The sequence below is a fragment of the Heloderma suspectum genome, chromosome 7 (genome assembly GCF_057233095.1).
Source record: "Heloderma suspectum isolate Gila_16-S chromosome 7, 16-S_ref, whole genome shotgun sequence".
Lineage (NCBI taxonomy): Eukaryota > Metazoa > Chordata > Lepidosauria > Squamata > Helodermatidae > Heloderma > Heloderma suspectum.
In genome coordinates, this window is record NC_139464.1 from 109973247 (window position 1) to 109999326 (window position 26080).

At 42.6% G+C, this 26080-nt stretch overlaps 1 protein-coding gene across 1 annotated transcript in view; it reads right to left on the minus strand.

Moving 5' to 3' along the window:
- Positions 1-26080, minus strand: part of CACNA2D1 (calcium voltage-gated channel auxiliary subunit alpha2delta 1) — a 555905-nt gene that overhangs the window by 117561 nt on the left and 412264 nt on the right. Inside the window, exons 9-11 of the mRNA XM_084811840.1 lie at positions 24901-24951; positions 19621-19720; positions 6132-6290 (exon numbers count right to left, since the gene is read on the minus strand). Of these exons, the coding sequence (XP_084667966.1) occupies positions 6132-6290; positions 19621-19720; positions 24901-24951 (310 nt within the window). The remainder of the gene's footprint in view (positions 1-6131; positions 6291-19620; positions 19721-24900; positions 24952-26080) is intronic.

Consider the following 26080-nt stretch of genomic DNA (forward strand, 5'->3'; position numbering starts at 1 on the left):
CTGCTTCATAAATATTGTAAATCAGCTATGGTAACATTGCTTTGATATAAATTCTGCAGTGGCATCACCTAAGCTTCATAAACAAATAAACAGGGCACATTTCCTGTGCAGTTAGCATCTGTGAATAGTCACAGTGATTTGAGTAAAGGAACTCCATTTTGGGCTATGTTTAAAGGAAGCAAAGCTTGCTCATGACACATAAGAGTGTCTAGTTTAGTTTACAATACATTTAAGTAGAATCTTGAACGTAGAATCTTGAAATCTTACCGAACAAGAGATCAGCACTTATAAAATGATGATCGGGAGGTCAAGAGTGTGCACTGACTGCTGGAACTAGTGCTGAATATACTCCTACTGGTGCATAGTTCACATGTGATCAGCAATAGCTCAATATGAAATTACTGGCTGTATTCGAATGTAATGCTAAACTATGAGCCTGGCCACAAAGGAAGCTTCTGTTTCCCTTTTAGATCAGACACAGTTAAGTGTGTTGTTCAAACCCTGAACCTGGTGTCTCCAGCCTGTTGTGCCCATGGGAACCACTCTTGGTGCCCACCATGCTCCCTGCCCCCCTCCGATTTTTATTTTATTTCGTAAGGGTTCCCCCCCCCCCATTCATTTAAAAACAAACAAACTGGGAGACAGGCATGCTGCAAGTAAGGTGCTGCCCTCAAATGCCATATTTGCTTGGTTTCAAAAGAGTTGCTGTGTGTTTTGGATCTCAGACCACACCTCTGCCTTGTACTTAGGTTCTTGGACACGTTCATTCTCTTTTTCCAGTTTGGCTTCTAGAAAATGAGTTTTCTCATTTCGCCAGCCCTGCTCACTGTGGCAGCCATTTTATGAATGGGCAAGGCACTCTCTCAACATTCCAAATGTGCCCATTAACCCCAAAAGGTTGAGGACCCCTGTCCTAAACTGTGGCTACTCTTAACTAAGGTTACTTAACAAGCCAGCTCTGTAAACTATAGTTTGAAGTTGGCTTGTTTCCTCTAACCATAGTTAACGTTAACCACAGTTTGTCTGGGTTTGGATGACACAGCAAGCTGCAGATAATTAAAAAAAATGGCTTCAAAATTCCTCCTTGTGGCCATGCCAAATGAGGTGGGGGTGGGGGGCTAAGTTCATTCTCAGAATGTTGAAGTATGGTTTAGCATTTGTGTCTGAAGTCCGAACCAGCCCACTGTTGGAAGATCTATCAGTAGGTTACTGCAATTTCACATAAACTGCTTGAAACAATACGTGGAAATTACTGAGGAATAATGTATTTATCTCTTTCCAGCCATAAATAGTTGAGTTGTATCCTTTTCTACTACAACATCACTGGTAGAAACATTTATGCAAATTGCAAGGCAATTTATACAAGGATAAATGCGATAGCCACTACTTTCCCTCTCAGCCTAGGTACAACAGCAATAGCTTACTTCCCACTAAATTGGGACCGTGGATGGTACAGAAGTGAAGTACAGGGCAGTATCTAATCAGGGCATTCTGTGTCCAGCCTGCCCCACCAGTTCTGGTCCACACATGGCCAGCCCTGCTGGCCCGCCTCCACAAGCAACCCATACTGCTTGTGCGATGCGATATCGCACTTCTGGGGGCAAGCCCTGAAATTAGCACAATCCTCATTTCTGGAAAGTGGGAGGTCACTGGAACCCTGCCCCTTCCAGAAACAAGCGTTTCTGCTCATTTGGGGGCTTGCCCTGGAAGCACTATATCACATCACACAAGTGGACTAGTGGGGCTGGCCACACACAGCCCGGAACTGACATGGATGGCCACGCATGGAAGACCCTAATTGGATACTGCCCACAGAATACTGTAAAGCTTGAATGAACATGGGATTAAACTAATGCTGTTTTAAAAGTGAGGGGCTAAACATATCCTAAGTACCACAGTGCACAGTTATTACATATATTACAGAAAAATAAATTTTATATCAGTTCAGTGTGGGCTGGGGAAACTGGGAACATATGATACAAACATATTCATCTTTTTAAAGCAGTCTCTGATCATAAACTGATGTTGCATTATTCCTTTATTTTCATGGAAGTTTCTGCATCTCAGGCCTGTGCTTTTGGAGCATCCCAGAAAGCCTATATCTCTCTCAGATATTCTCGATTTTCTGAAAAACTTTTGAACTAGATACTAATGTCAGCCAGGAAGTTATTCTTCAAGGCTGTCCAAGCAACTTTCTCAGTGGATAAGGCAGAGGCAGTTGTAAGGAGTCACATGTGGGATGGAAAAGTTGTAGCGTGAGAGTTTTGCTCCCCCCCCACACACACAGCAGGATGCCTGGAAGGTTGCCAGCAGAAAAGGACTGTGGCTCGTCTGGCTTTCTGAATCTCAGACTCTGAGCCAGGGCAGAGTGAAAGAGCTTAAGGTGGCATTTGGCAGATGAGTGGAAAAGTGTATTGATACCTAATGACTCAGGGGTGGAGTGTGATGGAGATGGAACAAATAACAAAAGTCCTCAAGCCAAGAAGGAAACACCTTCCAGTGCCCACTTAGTTCCTGCTCCTCATCTGAGATTTCACTCTTTCCTCAGAGAACCTAAGAGAGAGGCTGAAACCCTGAAACTTCAAGTTAAATTCTGACACCTGGCAACATTAGCTCAGAATACGTATCAAATGCTTGCAGAAATTGCTGCGTATCGTATTTTATACTGTTTCATGCTGCACTCTGTGATTTTAATCTTTGTGAGCCGCTCAGAGAGCTTCGGCAATTGGGCGGTATATAAATCAATCAATCAATCAATCTGCAACAACAATACCCTGTTGGAGAACTTGGAACTTTCAGATTAAGAACAAAAAGGGAGCAAATCCAAAGTAGGGCAAAATTATCTTATTTGAAATCACAACAGGCTTAAAGAGGAGGCAACTTCCTCCTCCAGCTATCACAGCTAAAATTAAATTGAACTGCCACAGGAAAAGGTTATTATTCCAAATGAGGTTTTTTTGTCCATAAGTGGAGGAACAGTGGGTAGCAAAATGACTCACAAGCAACCTTATCCCTTTTTAAATTCACCAATTCCCTTCAAATGGCTCTATTAAAAATACGTATTTTTGCTCTACTATCTGTTTAGAAAGCAATTTTCTTCTAATGTGAAGAAAATAACTCTGTTTTAACACATAAGGATGACTAAAAATAACTGCCAGCTACAGTGCTTTGCATTTATGTTTACTGAAAGTCATTTAGGATTATTTAAAACAATTTGGTATCAGAGGGAATTGAAAGGGCTGTATTACTTTGCTTAAATCATAAATGTACATGTGGAAGCATCCATTTGTCTTTATCTCATTAAGTTTGATCATGCTCATTATATCAGCCAGCTAGAGTGTGCCCTCTTTTCCCCTGGACTATGTACTGGCTCCCATTTGCAAAACCTTACTGCTCTCGCTCACTGAAATCAAACACAATTGATTTCCTATATCTTTTTCAGAATGGAAAGCTGAAAATTCTTATAGATCATGTAGACTGCAGTCCTATTTACACTTTCCTGGACGTAAGCCCCAGTAAACATGGTGGGATTTACTCCCAAGTAAATATGCACAGGAGTAATCTCCTAAAATCCCTTGAGATCCCTGGCCATATTACAAAACTATTCATTTATATTCACTCAGAACACTTTGCCAGACAAAACATACACACAAACACTGGTGAAAGCCACTCTAATTTCCATCCTTCCTGCTTACATAAGCTACTGTTTTTCTGTCATTTTATTGCTTCGAAGCAATTGTACTCAGCTTTAACAACAAATATGTCTTGGGGTGATATCCATCACTTTTGAATTGAACTCTCCTGCCTCTTCATTATTTCTTGACTCTCCACATGGTGATCAGTAATATTGCACAGTGCAAAGAACAGAAAATGACTGCCCGGAGGTTCTTGCCATTTACAGACCTCTCACAATGAGGCATCCCATCTAATGGAACTACAGCCATCCAAGAAGGGTGTAAATGAAGTCTACACATATCAGAAAGAATCTAAAAAGAACCTGAGTAGAGCAGAGAAAATCAGTGAGTCAATGTGGATCACTTCACCCTTTACACAGTATTTAAGTTTGCTGTCCATAACTTACATGGGTATATCCCAAAGCAAATATGAGAAGCATGAATGACAGACATGTGTCCTTAAACCATATGTACCTGGTCATTCACAGAAGCCTTTCTTCAAGTTCCCCCTCATCCTGAGGTTTGGAGGGTGGCAAAAAGAAAGAGGGCTTTTTCAATAGTGCCCCCCCCCCCAGCTCTGGAATGCTCTCCCAGGGAACCTTGCCTGACACCCACACTGCTATCTTTCCAGCGCCAGCCTAAGACTTCCCTGTTCTCCCAGACTTGGGAAAAAAAAAATCAGAGTCTTTTAGGGTGCATTCCTATGCATATTTAGGCAGAAAAAAATCTCAGCATGCCCCAGCCAGCATGGGATTGCATGGGATTGTGCCCTTAAAATCTTTTAAAAAAATTTAGCATTTTTGTGTTTAATTGTGTTTAATTGTGTCTCTGCATATTGTTTATTATCCTAGTCCCTGCAACGTGATACTGTATTTTGTGCTGTGTTAGCATGTTTAATAGCTTTATATTGTTGATTTTATTATGACTGTATTTGCATTTTTATCATTATTGTAAAACACCTAGAATTTTTTTTAATGAGGCATTGAATAATTTTAATAAATAAATTTTAAAAAACATCCATATACACACATCAAGGATCTGTGGACTAGTCAAGCCTCCCAGACACATGTATATGCAGGCTTAAGAATGTGTTTCTATCATTCACACTTCACATTTGCTGCAGACAAACCATGGTAACACCAGATTACCTGAGGAGAATATGGATGACACCTAAACGGTAGCAAGTGTTGGAGATGAAGGTGGAAGGCCCAAGTTCAAAACCCTGCTTAGTCATGAAACTCACCAGTAGGCTTTGGCCTGCCACTATAGCCCTCTTCACACATTACATATGCAGTTACTGTGTTGAAGGAGGGTTGGGAGCATGCTTTTAGGTCCATCCCCGATATCATGCATTTGTCATCTACACATTGTTTGCAAAGTGGCTCCATGCAGTCAGGGCACCCCCAGAATTGGGTATCCAGATCCCCCAGAGTGTCAGGGTGGAAACTGAGCCAATAGAGCCCCAGAGCAGTTCTGATTCTGAGGAGGAACACCAATCCATGGGAGAGGAGCCAGCTCATCCCTCACAGGCACAGCAGCTGGCAGAGATTCCTCCTGCCAGCATTCCTGAGATAGACAGTGATCCTGGCAGTGAGAAAGTGTGGGAATGAGGCTTGCTAGATGCTTGACGCAGACGCAGGGAGCGACGAGTGATGGAGGGCACGGAAAGGAGGCGTAGCGCCCGTTTGGTGTGCAAGCAATGGCCACCTCCCGTGGACCCAAGGGAAAGAGGGAGGATCTCTCCCTAGCCCATAAGTTCTGGGTCTTCAAGTGACTCTCTTTCAAACGGGGATCAACTGCCTACTCGAAGCTTAGGCCACTCTGCTGTTCCTTGCTTTAGTCGCTTGTGATTAGCATCTGAAAGAGTCATTAAGTTGTAAAAGGATTAAAGCCTTGAAAAGAATCCTTTCGTCTGTGTCTTGAGTTGGCTATTGGAGTAGACTGAAAGAGGCTGCTAGGGCGCTCCTGACACAGAGCACCCCACACAAGCAGCGTCCCTTTGCAAATAGCCGCACTCTACACGTGGATATCAGACTGTGGATGTGTGACATTGGGGCTGGGCCTCAAACTGCAGCTCTACTCCTCCTTCAGCATCATAAGGCCCTTTATGTGACTCACCCACGAATAGGACTTCTCTCTCAGCCTCATGTGGTTAGAAATAAGTAGGTGCTCAGGGATACAGACTGCAGTTCTGTGACAAGTCAGACAGAGGGCGATTTGCCTCTAAAGGGGGAAAAACCCCAAACCAAAGCAAAATGGTGATCAAGGTATTTCCTTAAGCCAAATTTAGAGTTTTTGAACTAAGAAATTACCCCACAAGAATAGATCAGCTTGCAAATACCACTGGGGAAACAGGCTCTTGTTTAGTAACAGCAATGCATTTGCTCATCAAAAAGGTTCCATCACCAGACAACAACCATATGAGCTTCTTAGAGGATGCAGCTTTCTAAGACTTACATTTAGCAGCTGTTCAAAGGCATAACTAAAACCTTTCTTGTAATCAGTGATTCCTTTTGCTTGGATTTTATAGACAGCTTCTTTCAACTTCTTCTTATTCCTCACATTAGCTTGTACAAGATGGTTGAAACAACTGACGTTCTGAGCATTTTCATTGAACTGAAAAAAAGAAAAAAAAGGGGTAAAAGGCAACTCAGTAAAGCACATTAAAAGTTAGACCGAAGAGCTGTAACTTCTAGAATGTGAATGATGAGGAAAATTATACAGATTGGACCACAAAATAAGTGGCCAATGTCCATCAACTTTAGCTGGATCAAAAAGTTCATGTGAGAGGTTTTCAGTACCCCAATGGGATTTTGGAATTGTTTTTTGAACAGCTGCCCAAACATAACACATCATGAACTGCTTCTGAAATGCCCTGGTTACAAAAATAGTTTGTCATACCACATGGCTGAGAGTGAACTGCTGTTTGAAAAAACAAAGCCCCTTGGGCTCAGAAAAGTGGCCAAACAGTACTTCGGATAACGACCTCTAACTGCTGTGCAGGTTCAAGTGACCCATTATATAGATTTTGTGAAATAAGACTAAATTAACCATGGTTTGTGATACCCTTCCTCAGTGGAGAACAAGCTGCCCACGTTTGTGCTAGGTTAAATTTGAATGCAAGCATCATCCAATGGTCTGGAATAGGCTGATAGACATTCCTGGAGAACATGACAAAACAAGCCTGATTAGAGGTTAACATCACCCCCAGTGGACAAGTTATGTAGCAGATATATCCAAGGTTCTGAAGGCCAGAGAATGATTGACAACTATGGCTGCAGGGAGGAAATGTAATTCAGGGCTGTATTTAATTAATTTGAGTTGCAATAACTAAAGCACTGAAGTAACCGAAGTACTTGAAGTACTTGCATGCAGAATATGTGCTCGACCCACTGAGCTATGGCCCCTTCCTTTGGATGCTACCCTGCATGATCAGGATTCTAAATCGGGGTCAGGCGGATACATGTAGGTCAGGGACCTCATATTCATACCTTCTCCCATCCAATGTGTGGATGATCGTATGCAGAATGTCTGAAGAAGGATGTAGCCTTTTTTGGATTCAGGGGCCTTAGCAAAACATTTCAACAGGCCAAGAAATAATCCACATCTTCATGAATTATTCTATTGTTTGCTTGTTTGATTGACTGATTTTTACCCTGCATTCCCACCAAACAAATGGTATTCAAAGCAGCTATCCACTGCATTCCTCATCTATTCAGAACTACATGCAATGATTTTGGAGAAAATGTATTTACTGTATTGGCATGTTCCATTTTATCCTCTCAACGCTCATGTGATGTAGGCAGATGGAGAGGATGTGACTTACCCAAGGCCACCCAAGAATGTCCATGGTGAAGTGAGGACATAAACACATGGCTCCCTGAGTGATGTCCACCCATCTATCCACTTTACAACTCACGGGGCCATTCAACCTTATTTCTAAACCATGCCCTAACTTTACTTCTTGCCATCAAATCAGCTAGCTTGCTATGATCAAATGTGCTACAAAAATGGACAATGAACAAAGCTATGTGGTTTTACAACTGTGATAGCATTATATAGCTGTATTTTTTTAAAAGCATCATCTTTTAATAAACTAATAATGCATTCAGACTAGGAACTGCCTAGCTTTACAGCTCATGAAATTAAGTGAAACATAGATTTTCTCATTATATCAATGGATCCAAAACAAGTGGAAGAGATTTTGATCTAGCTGTTACTCTCTGCATGTAAGAAGTTAACACAATACAAATTAATTGCTGAAATTGATTTTCTTCTTCTTCAAATAGAGATCTAAATTGTCTCTCTTTAAACTAAGTGATCCACACATATTGAAAGAAATGAGACCTTAATTCTCTAGTCCTACACAAGTAGCATTAGGGAAAAATCCAATAATATATGATAAGTCCATTAACCTTGTTACAAAGGAGCACTGCTTTTCAAGCTCAAGCCACCAGGTGGCAATCTAGTAAAATAAGTATGCTTCATCAGGGCTCTAAACTGTTTCTAAGAAAAAGGTTTTATTTCCCTTTTACTTAGAACTAGGAATGTGTGAACTCACCCCTGTCCAGGTTCTCTGGATTCCTGCCCAGCCCCTGCCCCTGCTTGCCAGTCCCTGGACTCCGCTTGAGCCCCTCCCAGCCTTGCCGAGCAGCCTGCACTCACCCCAGCTGCCTTGTCAAGCTCTGCAGTTGCCATTTCTAAAAAAAATGAAATGGTGATTGCAAAAATGCATGTTTTTGTATGGACAAAAATGCGCATTTTGTGAATGAGCCTATTCTCATGTGAGAAATGCGCATTTTTGTGAAAACACACATTAGTGTATGTACGAAAATGTGCATTTTTCATAAAAAGCGCATTTTCGTGCACAAATATGTGCATTCGCAAAATGTGCATTTCCGCATACATGAATATGCACATTCGCAAAATGTGCGTTTTTTGCATGTGTGCAAATTTGTGCATTTTTGTGATCACCATTTTATTTCTCAGAAAATGGCAACCGCGAAGCTTGACAAGGCTGCTGGGGTGAGCGCAGGCCATTCGTCGAGCACAGGCAGGGGGCGGGCAGGGGCAGGGGCTCTGCGAGCAGGGCTCAGGGGTGTGGGGAGGAGCAGGTCCGCTGGATTCCTGGACTGAATCGGGTGCCCGTGCCTACTTAGAACTTAGAACATCAAGGCTCAGTCCCAGAAACTATTTTAAATGACAGAGCTCAGCCCAGGACTAGGTAGAGTAATAATACAAATAGTTCATCCAAGCATGTGTAAACTACCTTTTGTTCACCTCTGAGAAACCAGAGACACTAGCATCTGGGGATAAGCCTTCCAGTGTGTGACTAAGCCCCATTTATGTAAGGCCTGGAGCAGTGTGGTTGATGCTACACATACCACTCCTGGTAACATCTGCATCTTCTGCCTACATGATTAAGACAGTTTGCATTGTCGTGTGAGCACCCGTGTCCTATAACGGTGGGCTGGTAGCATAATATGTGGGCCAGTAGCATAATACATAACTATACTTCAGATACAATAACAAAAGTCTTGCCACTATAACTTAGTAGAGATACATAATTCATAGGGATGGCGGAGAATTCCGCCACAGACTCCAATGAGGCTGGATTCTTTCGAATCCAGCCCCCCGGAGTCTGTGGCAGAACGGACTGCTCTCCCCCGCCACCCTGCGAAGGCCCCATGGACTGGATCCTACCTGCATCCAGTGGGTCTGGATCTGGCCACTGCGGCCTGCTGCTCCACTGTGCGGCCGCGAATGGCGTCCATAGGCTACGTAAATAAAGCAGGGACGTAAACAGCATAGGTGACGCCATTTGCAGCCCTGCTTTAGCCATGATAGGCTATGTAAATATTTACATAGCTAAAGCAGCGATGCAAATGGTGTCCCCTACGCAGGACGCCATTTGCGTCCACAGCAGCCAGGCAGAGGACAGAGGCCCTGCTGCAGATCGGCCTGGCCGGTGGCTCCATGGACTTGCTGCAGAGCAGAGCCGGCCGGACAGGATTCCAGAGGGGAGGAACAGATCGCCTTCCCCCCACCATAGAGGATTCCGCGGGGAGGAACAGATCACCTCCCCCCGGCCAACCCCTGGTGAAAGAAAGGTAAGGGGGATTCATACATCCCTAATAATTCATGTCCCTTTATTTCTGGAGATGTTTCTGCCATACCATATGCTGGCATTGCATGTTCAGACAAGGAGCTTTTGAAATCCTGTGTGTGTGTGCGTGCGCGCGTGTGCACATTTCTAAATACCTATTTCAATGTCAATTTCTTCTTTGCAACACCCTTGGGCAATTATTTTTCACCCTAACAACTATTGCATAAACATGACTGAAAGGAGTGAACAAATCAAAGCCCACCCCAAATCAGGGTAAAGTATCTTTATCCTGCTGCTTGCCTATCAGCCTGCAGGTCTGGCATAATATTCTTACAATATCACAAGAGCTTTGTGGTATGTGATATATTTGCTTGTAATGTCACCACAGCATCAGGAGAACTTCATACGAACATAAGAAGATCCCTGCTGGATCAGACCAAGTGTCCATCTAGTCCAGCATTCTGTTCACACAGTGGCCAACCAGCTGCAACAGCACCCTCTCGCAAATATTCCCCAGAAACTGGTGTACATAGGCATGCTGCCTCTGATACTGGAGGTAGCATATAGCCAACAGGACTAATAGCCATTGAGAGCGTTATCCTCCATGGATTTGTCTAATGCCCTTTTAAAGCCATCCAAATTGGTGGCCATCACTATGTCTTGTGCTGGTGAATTCCATAGTTTAATTATGTGCTGTGTGAAGTAGCGCCTCCTTTTATCTATCCTTAATCTCCCACCAATCAGTTTCATTGACTGCAACAGGGCACCGGTGTTGTAGGCAAACACCCCATCTAAACACTAAGCTAGTGCAGAAAATGTGAGGTATAAGAGGCCATGAGATGTCTAGAACAACTGAACAACAGCACAATCCCATGCATGTCTACTTAGAAGTAAGTCCCACTTAGTTCAATTGGATTTACTCCCAGGTAACTGCGTATAGGACTGCAACCTAAAGAAAGTTAATTGTGTTTGGATGTGTAATGCCTTCCAATACATGGCACTGATACAGGGGGAAATCCTATCTCTTTAAACTCATTCAAAATAAGCATATTGTTGCATTCAGCTATTGCTTTGAGAATACAGAAATGTGAAAATATATAGCCAGCCTGTTTCCAGCCTAATCAGATTTTGCTGCAGCTGATTTTTCAATCGACTTTTGCTATGGCGAAAGCAGCTCGGAGACCCAGATGTATCTATACATATTAAATGAGCAGTAGTAAAATATATCTAATTCCAAAAGGCTTTTCCTTGTAACTAAATCCAGTGCCATTTTCCTTTGTCTGGGATGTGTGTGTCGGTATGATCAGCAATAGGATCTTAGGGTTAATTCTTAAAAAGAGCCAAACTACAATATTTCCTGTATTTCTAAAACCCAGTATGCATTTAAGCACCTAGACTGTGGTATTGTTTTTCGAAGGACCTTTGGTGAAGAGAATGGGAAAGAGTGCTCATTGCAGGACAGATTCTAACATGCAATCCAAGGCTCCATCTACATGGAAGTGGAATGAGAAGTGCTTTCTGGTTATATCCGGATTTTCATGAAATCGCTTTGGCCTGTCAGGGGCACACAAAGCAGGAAAAGTGGAGTATACACTATCTAAAAACCCGCTTTCACAGTCACAGGTCACACAGCAGTTGAAACCCTCATACTTCGGGGTTGTGTGGACAGAGTAGAACTGAACATCATCAACCCTGTAGGTGCTGTTCAACAAATGAGAGAGGCTTGTTCCCTGCCCCTGTTGATGCTCCCTTGTCCAGGGAAGTTTACAGGAAGCGCTGAATTAAGCCCCTGTAGTTTACCTCACACCTCTCCCCTCTTATCCACCACTGGGATATTGTGAAAGATTAAAAAATACTGCGCTATTGTGAATGGGAAAAACAGGCTACATGCTGTGAATGGGGAAAGCAGCTACTTCGCTATTGTGAATGCCTGAAACAGCACTACTACAGATGCAGATGTGGCCACCATTCGCAAAGCAGCACGAACGGCAGTGGGTAAGTGCTCCGTTTTGCACGCCTTTCGTGGGGGGGTGTGGGGCTTCGTTCCACCACAGATTTCGGGGGGCTGAATGCACTGGCATTCAGCCTCACCGAGATCCGTGGCGGAATTCTCTGACATCCCTAGCACGGACATTTCTCCCTCTGCAGGCTCAAATGTGAAGTACATTTCTCTGGAAACCGCAGCTTGCCCACAATCATAAACAAATTATGCTCTCTCTGTCAACATGAGAAACCAAGTCTCTAAATCATAGCATGCTGGGATTGAATTGCAACCCCTATCATCTACCACTTACAGCTATCAAAGCATATAACCGGATTAGTTTGGAAACAGCTGTATTGCACATACTTTTAAGCTCTTTTAAACAGCAGGCTTCCTTTCTGCAACAAAGCACACCACTCCAGATAGTGTAAATGCAAATTCCAGGGGAAATTAGAACATATTTATCCCTGACAGTCTTTACATGACTTAAATACCTCCTGCAGCCCGTTCCTCCCTGGAAATAAATTGGAGGGACTGCACAGAAAATATGGGGTGACAGTGATTCAAACACCTACACCCCCCACCCCACTCCAACCATGGGCCATGGGAATTCTCACTGCACCTAGCATGGCTGATTAAATCACCATCACTTAAGAAATTATTGATATGTGTAAATCCCAGTTACTCAAGCACTGGCACAAATATTATGGCTTTGTAAGAGAACAGCATGTAAGAGAAGTTCGTATCTCATTTCTAGATGTTGCTAAGAATATCTAGGTATTGAATTACATGGGCGCCTTGCAAGGAAGGGTGAGAACAAATCAAATAAATGTAACAACAATGTTGTTTATACGAAGTCTGGATTATGGCTAGGGCTATGCACATTCCGTGATCCAACACAAGTACAGGTGCAGAATGTATTATGTGGAAGGATGCTACTTCTGATACTTAAAAAAACCAACCAAAAAACTTGTGTTCTGAAGCATTAAGTGTTGGGGCTGATGCTATGGGGAGGAGCTGGGTCAGCAAGCAAACCGGGATAGAGAGTCTGACAGTGGCTTTCTTCACATGGAGCTTTTATCCTGCGATCGAGATGGCTCCCTCACGGAAGTTTGCAGGCTCTTTACATGACGCCGTGATCCTCCAGGGCGTCTCCTGCACTAAATGCCCTTTGTTCCGTTTTTAAATAGATGGCAGATAATGAGCGATCCAACTACCCCATTGTGTTCCGCTTGAGTTCCCTCCATGAAAAGAGGAAAAGCGGCAAGAACAGGAGCGAGATCAATGAAAGATAATGGAAGACTCAGATATGGGGAGAAGGGGAGGGGGGAAAGGGAGCACGTATAAAGGGAGTCAGTTGTGATCCTGCATTTAAAATGGAATTTAAAATGGCATTTAAAATGGAAGCAGAAAGCCCTGTTTTAAATGCAGTATTTTAGGATGGTGTAGAGATATGCCCAGTGACCCAGTCTGCCTATGCATTGAGTGGACAGAGTCAGCAACTTTATAAGACCAGGTGGAACCCTACAAGCACCTTAGGTTACCTGACCCATGCCAAATCAGTAGCTCTGTGGTCACCCTCTGGTCATCTGTAGTGGTGCTGCTGAGGCACAACAAAGAAGAGGCTGGTTGCACCCTCCTCTGGTAAGCTCTTCTCTTTTCCCATCTTCTTCTCTTCCCATCCCTTTTTCCTTGTGTGTCGTGTGTTTTTAGATTGTATGCCTGTGAGCAGGGACTATCTTGTTTTACTGATTGCATCTAAGCCTCTCTGGGAGCCTTTTTGGCTGTGGAGCGGCATACAAATATTCCAAATAAATAAATAAGTTGTCACAGTGGCACAGAACAAAAGGCACCTGAGTCCCACTATGGAGTGCCCAGCTTGAGATCATGGGTGCCTTACACAAAGCACACATTTGTCAGTTGTGAACAGCATATGTAGATTTAAAATAAAATCATACGTGGAAGTGGAAAGTGGGAGAGGACCATGCCTGTGTATTGTACCAAGAAAAAAAGGACAATTTAAATCACAAGAGGCAGAAGACATGAATATGTCCAATGACATTTGTCCAAGTACAAATAATATATTAAGTAGATCTAAAAATGCCAACTTTTACCTTATTTTTTAAAACCAAGATTCTATTCTAGGTAGACCAGAAATTTATGGGCAATGCTTGGGGACATTTCTGAAGCTGGGGAGGAGGGTGTCAAGAAAACTCAGCTAGAATCAAGACTTTTGTTCTTTTGCCTTTTGCTGTTTACTCCACCTCCCATGTTTATGCAGCACCAGGCAAAGCTAAGCTCTTCCTTTACATGCCAGGTGCCATCTTCTGCTTCCCACCAGCCATTTTGAGCTAACTATGATGGCTTAGGGTGTCGTCTGTGGGGCATTTTTCCTAACCACGGTGGCTACATAACCATAGTGTAACCACTCTCACTAACCACACACTGCAGCAGGTTAGCAGCCCCTACGGTGGCTTAGCATGTTGTCTGTCAGGACCCTGTGGTTAACTGAGTGCTACCACAGAGCTCCATGGCAAGAGCGGCCAAAAACAGCCCTGCCACTCCTGCCAGCACACGAGAACTCCATGGTCGAAATCTGCCTAGCAACACATGATGTAGCAGCCGAGAGCCAGTCTCCTTGCTCTCCGTCCCCATCTCCTTGCTCTCCGTCCCTCTCTGCAGTATGAAATTGGAGAAGTGCATGGGGAACAAAGATGTTTTCGATCCCATGCTGCTGTTATCAGCACAGCAACCCTGAGTGCTCCACACTCCCTGGCACAAACACCTGTGACCGCTGCGGAAAGCGAAAACATCCCCACCATGGCCAAGCAGCATCCTCCCTGCCTCAAGCTGCCCCCCCAAAGCTACAGACCCCCCAGACCCCACTGCCTGTAAGGCCAAGCCCCAGTATTGTCAGGGTGGACACTGAGCCCATAGAATCCCAGAGTAGTTCTGATTCTGAGGAAGAGCAGTCGCTCCTGGGAGAGGAGCGCGCTCCTTTTTCCCAGGGCCAAAAGCTGATGGAGATTCCTCCCACCAGCATTCCTAGCTTAGATAGCAGTCCTGGGAGTGACAGAGCGCAGAAAGCAGACTTGATGGACGCGTGACGCTGACGCAGAGAGTGGCGCCAAATGGAGGGCGCAGAAAGGAGGCGTAGTGCCTGGTTGGCGCGCAAACAACGGCTGCGCCCAGAGGATCCAAGGGAAAGGGGGAGGGACTCTCCCTAGCCCTTAAGTTCAGGGGTCTGCCAGTGATTCCCTTTCAAACGGGGACCAACTGTTCCAACTTAGGGCATAGGTACTCTGCTGCTCATATCTAGTTGCTAACGGTAGAGTTGTTAAGTTGTAAAAGAGGAATAAAGCTTTAAAAAGAATCCCTTTGTCTGTGTCTGGACTTGGCTACTGGATTAGACTGAAAGAGGCCTCCAAGGAGCCCTTGACAAGTATGCGCCCAGATCCTGCTGCAGCACCGGCCCCAAGATGGCTGCCTGTGGTGGCCACAAGATGGCCATTTGCTCTGCTGAGGCTGCTGGGATGTGTGATGACCCAGCCCGAGGACTGTGGGGTTTTGCGGGATGGGGTGGTGGTTAGGAAGTGGTTAGGCTCACCATGCTATGGGCCGTGATTCCATGTACCCTTCCCCAAGTTACATCTGAACAGTGCCAATGTGTCAAGCAGGCATCCCACACACAAGCCCATACATGCATAATCCCAAGTTACATTATCTTTTAATGGAGGAAGAACTGGATAGGGGAAGAATTGGGTCTCTGTGTAGGATGGGGAGGAGTAGACCTCTGCTCCCACCACACAAGGGGAAACCAGGCTTGTGCTTGTAGTGGAGTTCTGTTTGTGGAACTTCATCCTGGAGAAGGCTTGCTGAACTCAGCCTTTCACAATCTGCAGGAGAAATCCCACAAAAATATGTTTTTGCTGTGTCCATTTTGGGCTGAGTTGGGTGTTTTATTTGTGCCATTGCACACATTTTTGCATTAAGAGCTACCTTCGACATTTCTACCTTAAGATCAATGTGGATTTAGAAACAAAAACCTTTCATTCATGGTGTTTTATTAACACCACTGTTTGATTATAATGGTCAATGTGCATTAGATTTCGGGAGGGCGGGGTAGGGTGCTGAATTGCGTTTGGTGCCTAAAATATATACACATAGTATATAAAATAATGGAAGGCTGAAGATTCTGTCTGCCTTTGTATTGGTTTACGTTGAATTTTCCCAATCAAAGAAGTAAAATTAAATAAATGAATAAATAAACAAACAAACTACCCTACAACCAAAGTGACTCAGCCAAACCTATTTTATTTTCACCACGATAGCCTGAAGTGGACCTCCTGGCACAGTCAAGTTTTGATTCTCCATTTCTTATTGTGGAAAGGAGGCAGCAAGGGGTGGGGGGATATTTCTACTGAAATCCACTCAGCCGTAACTACTCCAATCAAATATCGTATCATATTTATGGAGTTATGCAAGTTTAAAGCTATATGTTATGTAAATTGAATTGTTATCATCCAATTTTCTCTAGCTGTTTATGACGAGACAGCACACAGTTCAAAGGGTTGTGTGTAAAACCACTATAAAAGCTGCCATGTGCTGTTAAACATAGGGATGGGGGAGAATTTCTCCCCGAAACTTCGGGGGACCGAGTGCCAACGTGTTCGGCCCCCCGAAGTAGTTTTGGGGAGAAATTCTCCACACACCACCGCACCCCGCACCCCCCCCGGGACGGGACTTACCTTTCCCGAATGTCCCTCCCGGCGGCGGGTCCCGGCGGCGGTTCGTCAGGTCTTCGACAGGGGCAGAGGCGGCAGCCGGTCTTTCGACCGGCTGCCGCCGCCACCATTCCAATAAAAGTAAAAAAAATAAAAAACGCCCCCGTGATAGGCTACGTGACGATTAACGTAGCCTATCACGGCTGACTTTGCAGATCTAGCCGTGATAGGCTACGTTAATCGTCACGTAGCCTATCACGGGGGCATTTTTTTTTTTAACTTTTTATTTCGCGGCCAGGCGAGGCGCCTCCTCCCCGGCCTGAATTTCAGCCGGGCGAGGTGGGAAGCCTCCCCCCCCGGCCTGAATTTCGGCCGGGTGAGGCGGGAAGCCTCCCCTCTTGGCCTGAACTTCGGGGGGAGCAGCGAAGCGCCTCCCCCCCACCGCAAACAAGCTGCGAGACCAGGTAAGTGGCTTTCGTGCACCCCTAGTTAAACACCTATGTTGGACACTTCCTTTCCCTTGAGGATTAATTATTTGAGACAAAGCATTCCTGACTTCCACAGCAAAGTATTCTTTGGAAGAAGCATCTGTCTCAAAGGCTATGAAAAACAAAACGAAATGAAAAACTGAAATGCTAACATACAGAGTAGGTCCCATTTTCACTGCAGAGATAAAGTAAACGTACTGTAAGTGTTTTAAAATCCCACTAGGACCAGAGACATCCTAATTTTAATTTGGTGCTAAATCCTTTTCCCACACTAAGCCATTTGACAAAGGATCCAGGGAGTTTGCCTTGAAGAATTCAAAGACAACATCCCAGAAGAAGAAGAAGAAATCCGAGAAAAACAGAGCTGTATAAGAGCACATACAGTCTAAGGTCAAGATATATTTGAACATATGCTACCGAAAGACAACTAGCAGCCAAGTGTTCCAAAGAAAAAAAAAGAAATCAGGAAAGGGCTACAATGAAGGTATCAGTGCCTGCCCATTTGCTCATTCTATAACTTCTAATCCCAAGGTCCAGCCTCATGCAATTCAGGCATACAAGCCAGGTGCTTTTCATTGACTCCTTCTCAGTATGAACAACAGATGTTTTGGCAGAACCTTCACCTTCTCATGCACCTCTGCTGCTCATTAGAAGACAAAGGCCAAAGGCTCTTTCATACTTCCCCCTCCTGGGGTGAAAAGCAACAAAGACTATGTCAGAAAACCAGCAGAAGTGTATAAAGGGAGAACTTGGCAAAAGACTGTTGCCAGTCTCATCAACGAGGGAAAAGAACCCTTCGCTGTGTTACTGGGAACGAGTCCACCAGGGGAACCAATGTTGCCGGTCCTGTAGCTCTTGCTCAATTCAAAATAGTTGGTTAAAAAAATATGTTGCTGTACCTCTCTAGAGCCAAGTTAAATCCTATCTCTTTTCTCCGGCATTTGGCAGCTTTTAATCAATCCTGGATTTGTCTTTTGGTTATGGCTGATTGCTTGTTTTTAGACATATGTTGTCTTTGTGTATACTGTTTGTTTGTGTGTTTTAAGTAAACTGCTTTTTAAACTTTGTATATTGTATTTTAATATTTTTAATCTTTGTAAACCGCACAGAGAACCTCGGATATGGGTGGAATAGAAATGTAATCAGTAATAAATAATAGCAGCTTTGGAATGGGGAGGCAATTTAGGAAAAATGCTACAGGAAGAAAGGGTTAAATCTCCCCACCTCAGCACCTCTGCTCTATTCAAACTCAGAGGCTTCTATGCCTGCTCTTAAGTTGAAGTTTTCTTTAAAGTCTGTGACTGGATCTCCTGTACTATGCTTGGTTTAGGTGTGAATGGCTTTAGGAGTTGGCAGCACCACTGAAAGACAGCAAGTAGCCTCTTAGTGACAGGATACCTTGTTTCTCATTCTTTTTAAAGCGTAACATGTCCCCTCAGCTCCCCCTTTACATTAGATCCATGCCCCCAAATCATCACCATTGATAATGGACTGTTTACAGATAGGGCCAGGGGACAGAACTGAGCCAAGTTTGAAACATTTTTATATTAGAAACTCCTTGAGGCAGAAATCTGTCTTTTTATTGTTACTCTTAGAGCAGCATGCTCATTAATGCTCTCTCTATAACAGGACTGGGCAACCTGTGGCCCTCCAAATGTTTTGGCCTAATACAGGGTGTTTAACCTCTTTCAGCCTGAAAGCTGAATTCTGTTTCAGAGAAGCTCTTGGATGCTGCATTCCAGTGGTGGGTGGGGACAAAGGAAAAGGGGCAGAGGCCAAAAGGGGTGGGGCCAAAAAAACCCTAGCATATTTAGCTTACAGCTCTTACTGACAGTATCTAAGACTCAGAAGAGGCATTTCAGCCTTTTAGAGTGGGGCACAAACTGAACAAAAACCAGGAAACCACCAAACGATTGGTGGTGGGAGAAAAGGAGAAGAGGGCATGGCTATTTGGGGAACCCCAGAGGGCCAGATTTTGCCCCCAGGCCTGATGTTCTACACCCCTGGCCTACAACTCCATCAGCCTTGGTCAGCATAGCCAATACTGAGGGATGATGGGAGTTATAGGCCAAAACACTTGGAGGACCAGAAGTTGCCCACCTCCACTCTCTATATTTATTAATCCCCATCATCAACATCTTTGTCATCAAATTCTCAAGAGCTTAACCAGACCAAACTTGCTACTAACTCTTCTATATGAGAAACATTCAACAGACACCACACAGTATACTGGAAATGAATCTTACCTCCATAATCCCTTAAAAACAGTATAGTGAAGATTGAAGGGTAGATCTTACTTTTGGCTGCCCACAGCTACAACCAAATACTAGTAATCCACAATCCACATGCACTTTCAACTAAGTTCTAAAATAAAACTCTGGGATATGATGATCTCCATTGATTAGAGATGGACAAAACATGTTGGATTTGTCATGTGTTCCCTCAAAATTCCTGTAGTTGTCTCACCCAAGGTGGCCCCTTCCTAATTTATCTATAATTTTATATAACACTATATTTTAACAAAATAATGGCAACTCTAATTTTAATACGCAAATTGAGTTCTCAAGTACTCTGGTGTATATCTACTTTGCAAATAACTTTCTTGGGCCATTTTTCTGTATTAAGAGAGGAAGAGAGAGATACTCACTGAAACGACGTTCACAAAATCGTCATCAGACAAAGTTTCTAACATCTCAATGACGGACGTTCGGATCAACTTCAGCGTCAATCCACTGACACTGCCGCTCCTACAAATGAATTTTTTAAAAAAACAAACCAGAACATTCTGTCAAAGAAAGATAGCATCTTAGGCTTTACAAGACAGCTCACAGATTATTTTGAATACCCTAAAGCAGGGGTAGGGAACCTCCTGGCCTGTAGGCCAATTGCAGATTTCCAGGCCTCTCGGTTTAGACCTCTGGACTCTCTCCAAACCACTGTCCCCATTCCTAGTTATTGATAGTATTTACTCCACCTTGCTTGGCCACCAACTAATAGTTGATCAAGGGAACCTTGCACAAGTTGAGGAAGGAGAATGCCTGGACAAAACTGTCTTCTTCTTTCTCTTCTGTAGTGAGCAAAGGTAAGGCCTCATCCACAAGGCCTCATTCTTCACACACACTCCCAGCACTGTAGAACTGAATCCTAGGAAAGGGATTGCATGCCACTGTCACAGCAAGTGTTACTGCCGAGTAAAAACTTTTTATTCTCATAGTCCTTTTGAATAGGAACATTTGGCTATATTTTAATGATTAGCTATTCCTGATTTATATGTATACTATTTTTCTTTTGTGGTTTATTTGCCTTCAGATGTTGTTCAGGTTGAGGGCAATTTTCTTTTAGCAGAATAACAAATAAAAAATAAATAAATTACACATTCTGATAAAAATGCTCACATACATTTTTCTTCTTCAATATAGAAATATTTATCTGCTTTTAAAAGCACTAATTGCAATATGCACCATGGAGACAAAGTACAATAGAACAGAGCTTTTCGCATCCAGTACAAAGCAATATCTGAGAGATACCAAAATATAGTTCTTCACTTATTTCTTGGCACCAGCCTTAACGAATAAAGATCCAACTAAGCAGCTTTCATCAAGTGCCACCTCCAGACTTTTAGAGATCAAAGCTCTGATTCTAACAAAAATTTTCGGAAGCATATTTAGTTTGCTCAATGAGAGACAGCAGCTCCAAATTTATCATGGCACTGCACAATATTTTTTCATTAGCGTCGCAGAATGAAAACATCTGGTGGGAAAATGAAATGGCAAATCACTACTTCTACTTCCAAAAACATAGTAATACTAATAATAAAATGCCATCTTAACCTGCAAGGTTTACTGATCTAGCTTTTGAATTGTTTTCTTTCTCATTCAAAATGTATTTTAAACACACAGACAGAGAGAGAAAATAGTGGATGCATGAAATAATCCCTTATGAGTAGAGAATAAATAATGTATGAGCGATTCTTAAAGAGAACTGGAAAGGAGACAACAATTCAGTGATGCTCAATTGGATCGAGAGCTTTGGAATTCAGTTCCAAGCCCACAAAGGAGCTCCCCTCCCTAACGATTCCAAACTGTGCTCATTAATTCACTGACATATTTGTTCCATTATTTCTTCTGTATTTCATGACATATGCTACCACAGGGGTATCAAACCTCTTCCAACTTGAGGGCCGAATTCCATTTCAGAGAAGCTCTCAGGGGCCACATTCTAGTGGTGGATGGAGCAAAAGGCCCCAAAGGCATATTTTAGCTTCAAGCTCTTAATCCTAGTAACTAGGCCTTAGGAGAGGCATTTCAATTAGTGCTGTGCTGAAAATTTCTCCCACACTTTTCCCCACCATTCTCATTCAGTTTGACAGAAGAGAAATGGTTTTCAAAAAGAAATTCAATGGTGAAGAAATTTCAGAGACATCCTCATAGGTTGGGCTTGGGTTTCTTGGGCTTGCCTTACTTAGGAGCCAGCGAGGAGTGAGCGCAAGGGTCCTGTTTTTCATTGTATGATCATCTCTCCGGCCTCCTGAGCTTCCTCCATTCAACTAAAGCCCAGTTTAAGGCACCATGAGGTAATTCCTCTCATAGGGCTTTTACAGATCAGGATGTGCAGGCAGCCTTCCCGGCTAGCTGTGATTAGGTACTCTCAAAAACACCACAAAATAAAACTATAAATCATCCTTAATGAGGCAGAACAATGGAAGAGAATGGGGAGAGAAAACTTTCAGGAAATTGGAGGACAGATTTTGGCAGAGCACTTGCTCCACCTCATCCCTGGAGCTAGACACAACATAGCCCCCACCTGTATTGTGGTGGATGCAGACTGGGGGACAGCCTGCCAAGGCAGTTTATGCTGTTGCAGCATGAAAAACCCAGAAACCCTTATTAAAAAAGGAAGAAGCTGTGCTACAAGTCCTGCCAATGGGGAGCCCTACCTGGGAGAAACTGCGGAGAATTTCTCCTCCGTCTGGAGAAATTCGGCAAAATTGTCTCCCAAATTTCTCTGCCCACAAGTAAGGTGGAGAATTTCAAGAGGCCATTTGCGCACAGCTCTAATTTCAATTTACAAGTGACTAGCATGTGCCTGAAACACAGGACCAAAATACACATTATGCAGCAGTGTGTACTTCATTAAAAAAAAATTAAAAGCAGCCTCCAAGACTGCAAATAACAGCAGAGGACTGGGGTGGCAGGGTGCATGTGTGTGTTGCTTAAACCTTTCCTGGTTTTGCACTCAACCCCCCATTGCTTTTTTGCTGGTGGGGAGTAGCATCCCAATCCTTTTCCTTCATGGGGCAAAAAGCACCTTGAGGACAATTTTGAATGAGAAGACCCTTCTTTTCACTTACCATTCCTTCTCCGAAATGCACAGCCCTAGAGGCTGCTTTTGGTTAAAAAAATTAAAAGAAATACAGATAAAAGAGATTATGTGGCTGCATTTAAGATGCAGTTTAAACATAGACAGGGGGCTGATAATCTTAGATTAGTTGTTGATCTAGTTGCTTTAAACTCTGAAAGAACTGATCAGGCAGCCATCATCTCCTTGGATGCAGAAAAGGCCTTTGACAAAATTCATTGGACATGTATTTTTACTGCACTGACTGATTTTGGTTTGCGATAGAATTTTTGAAATGGGATAAAATTTTATACTCTGTTCCTAGAGCGAGAGTAACAACTAACTAATTTGAACAATTTATTCTCAGCCTTTTTTTCTTTTTCTTTTTTTACTTGGGTGGGGTATCAGTCAAGGTTGCCCACTTTTCCCATTCATATTCAATTTATGTTTGGAACCCCTGGCGTGTGCTATTAAACAAAATAATAGTATTCATGGATTTGGCCATTTTGGTTTAGAATTCAAAATTAGTCTTTATGCTGATGATCTTTCATTGTTTATCTCAAGACTCCAGTCATCATTTCCAACTTTGATGAAACTGATCAGTACCTTTGCTGGATTGTCTGGCTATTCAATTAATTGGTCAAAGTCAGAAATAACGCTGACTGGAGACAGGATATACTCTAGTGTATTAGCCAATTGGCAATTTCGACAGTGCCCAGAGTACATTACTTACTTGGGAATAATTATCCCTAGAGATATATCTCAAATGATTAGTTTAAATCTAAACAAGTTGATTAACTATATTTCATAAGGTATAGATAGGCATCTTTAAAGTTGAGTTTATGGGGTAAGGTGAATCCACTTCAGATGAAAGCCATACCTCAAATTATTTATACGTGGGATCCCTATACTTGTACCTCGCAAATACTTCCAAAAACTTAAGGCTTTGTTTCGTAAATTCTTTTGAAGTTCCTCTTCACCAAGAATATCTTTAAAAAGGATGCAACTTCCAATTAAAGAGGGCAGGTTCAGTTTTCCAGATCTAAATATGTACCATCAGGCCAATTTGCTGACCTCTACTAAATTTTGGTCTTTTCCACTCAAATTAGATTTTCCTCCTTGGTCAATATTGGAATCTTCTTGTCTGGAGCCCCTCTTTAAGTGAATAGCATTAGGTTCTCGGCATATTAAGGTAGACAGAACTCCTCCCACAATTTTGGCTGTTAGAGCATATAATGTCACATCAATTACTGTTTGATCAACTTTCCATGCTAAATTGACTTTATGGGGAAATCCAGACGTAAGAATTGGTCAGAAAATGTTTTTATGGAGGACCTGGACAGATAAAATGATCTTTACTCTGGATCAGTTAGTGGGGGTTGATGATGAGTTTTTGTTATTTTCAACTTTGCAAGATCAATTTGATTTGCCTGCTACAGCAGAATGGCAGTACTTGGAATTGAAACATTTGTTGGTATCTAGATTCGGTCCTGCTGCTTTTACTGCCTCAGAGTCACCTTCACTATTGGAAATACTTATTGAAGCTGCTCAGATATATTGACCTAGGATTCATGTTTACAAACATTTATTATCAATGAATAAATATGACACAAGTGGTTTACAGCAGGAATGGAACAGGGAATTGGAACATCCTGTTTTGCTTAATCAATGGACTGCCGTTTTGGTGTCTGTATCGGACATTTCAATGGATCTTCGGTTACGCCTTATTCAGAAAAAATGTTTGTTTCGCGTCTACTGGACGCCACAATGTCTTTTTAATAAAGGCTTGTCAAATTCAGCTAATTGTTGGAGGTATAATGCAGTCAATCCTTCTTTTATTCATATGTTTTGGAAACGCCCACTAGTTGCCTTCTTTTGGGAGGAAGTTATTGTACGGATAAATTTTGTATTGGAAAGCCCTTTAATATTTACTGATGTAAATGTTCTTTTAAATTACTTACCTGCTTCTTGGAATGTAATACATGGTCAGTGTAAATGGATTTTTCGTGCCCTTTTGGTTGCTAAAAGACTGATACTATGATACTGTAAGGATAAAAGCTCACCACCTATAATGCAGTGGACTGAAGACTTAACAACACTAGCAACATTTGAAAGAGTGTTATATAGGTGTAACTTACAGATGGACTTATATGTGGATATTTGGTCTGCTTTTACTGAAGTTTATGTATAATCATTTTTTTCCTTTTTTTTCCCTTCATGAATATTGTAATATTTGAAACTGAGGATTTTAGAACATGTTGTATTTTTATTTTGTTCTTTTTCAGTTTTGTTATGTTTTCAGTTTGTTTTGTTTTGTAAAAATTCATAATAAAAGACTGGGGGGAGAAAAGATGTAGTTTGCTCCAAATTCAACTGATTTCTTTAGGAACTGAGATGCTGACAATAAGAGCAATATCAACCTTTTGTTTCTGTTATAAAACAAGGCCTTAAAATAAACTGGTCATAAAATAAACTGGATTTCTTTGCATTTAAAAGCATTTTCTGGAGTAGTTCTTTTGACCCTTTTTACACTTAAAAGATCACCATTTTCCCACCCTCCTGTATGAACACCTCAGCTTCTGGCACTTACGCATCAACTAGAATGAGCATGTCTTTGGGAGACGCAGCTCCTTGGATGTACCTGAAATAAAAAGATAGACAGAGAGATATGAAAGATTGGACATTTTCAAAATACTGTGCTGGTGTTTGAACTACAGAAGGTCCGATTCTGAAAAGCAGATATTGGTGAATCAAAGAGCCCTCCTACTGTCTCCCAGCAGGAAACGAATGCAAACACTTATTTTCTCTTTAGCATTCTTCCTTCTGGGTAACCAATGGGTCAGATAACAGCAGGAAAATTTGAAGGTCCTTAGATACACTATTATTATTTTTTTCAATCTCTAGCAACACTAACGGCAGGAAGTGTTTCATAAGGAGATGCTTGTGTCAAGTTTACATGGTGACTTACCCCAACAGCTCACCTCCAGCGAGATAAACTGCCACTACAAAGCCACATATGTATGCATATGTCTGAACTAGGTGTGCTGCAGAAGATTCCTGATTACAGATCTGATGGGGTTTTGTTTGTTTACTAATTAGCGGTCCCAGAGGGCTGCTTTGAACATTGGGAAAGTAGCATTCAAGGAACGGGTGTTTAACTCAGTTCTCCTGTGTCTTTTCTCTAATCTACACTGTCCTTACTCCCTACAGAGCAGCTAATAGAAGGTTTGGGATGGGGAACACTTAAAGAACACCCTCCTTCTCCCAGAACACCATTTTCCAAACGTCAAAGCAGCCTCACGTGCCTGCTAATTAACAAAACCTAAAACACAGAAGATTTGTGAGGATCTCCGGGGTCACATTTAGCTGCGCTCTAATTCTGCTCTCTTTCACACACACACACGCACAAAACAACAGCCTTATTGCATGCTCCCCTCCATATAAATACTGTTCTCCAGAGTAAAGATTCATTTGAGTTTTATGACGTCTAAATGAAACTAACAAAGGTTTTATCAAGCAGGAAACCCCCCCCCCAAAATGCTATTTTATATATGGATAATGAATTATTTATATCAGTGTTCCCCAACTTGGCGCCTTCCAGACATGATGGACTACAATTCCCATCACCACCAGCACACACTGCCATTGCTGGCCATGCTGGCTGAGGATGATGGGGGCTGTAGTCCAACACATATGTGCCACATGAGCTTACAAACAAGCATTTTAAAATGAAATGAAATTTTTATTTGAATCTATCTGGAATAATTTTT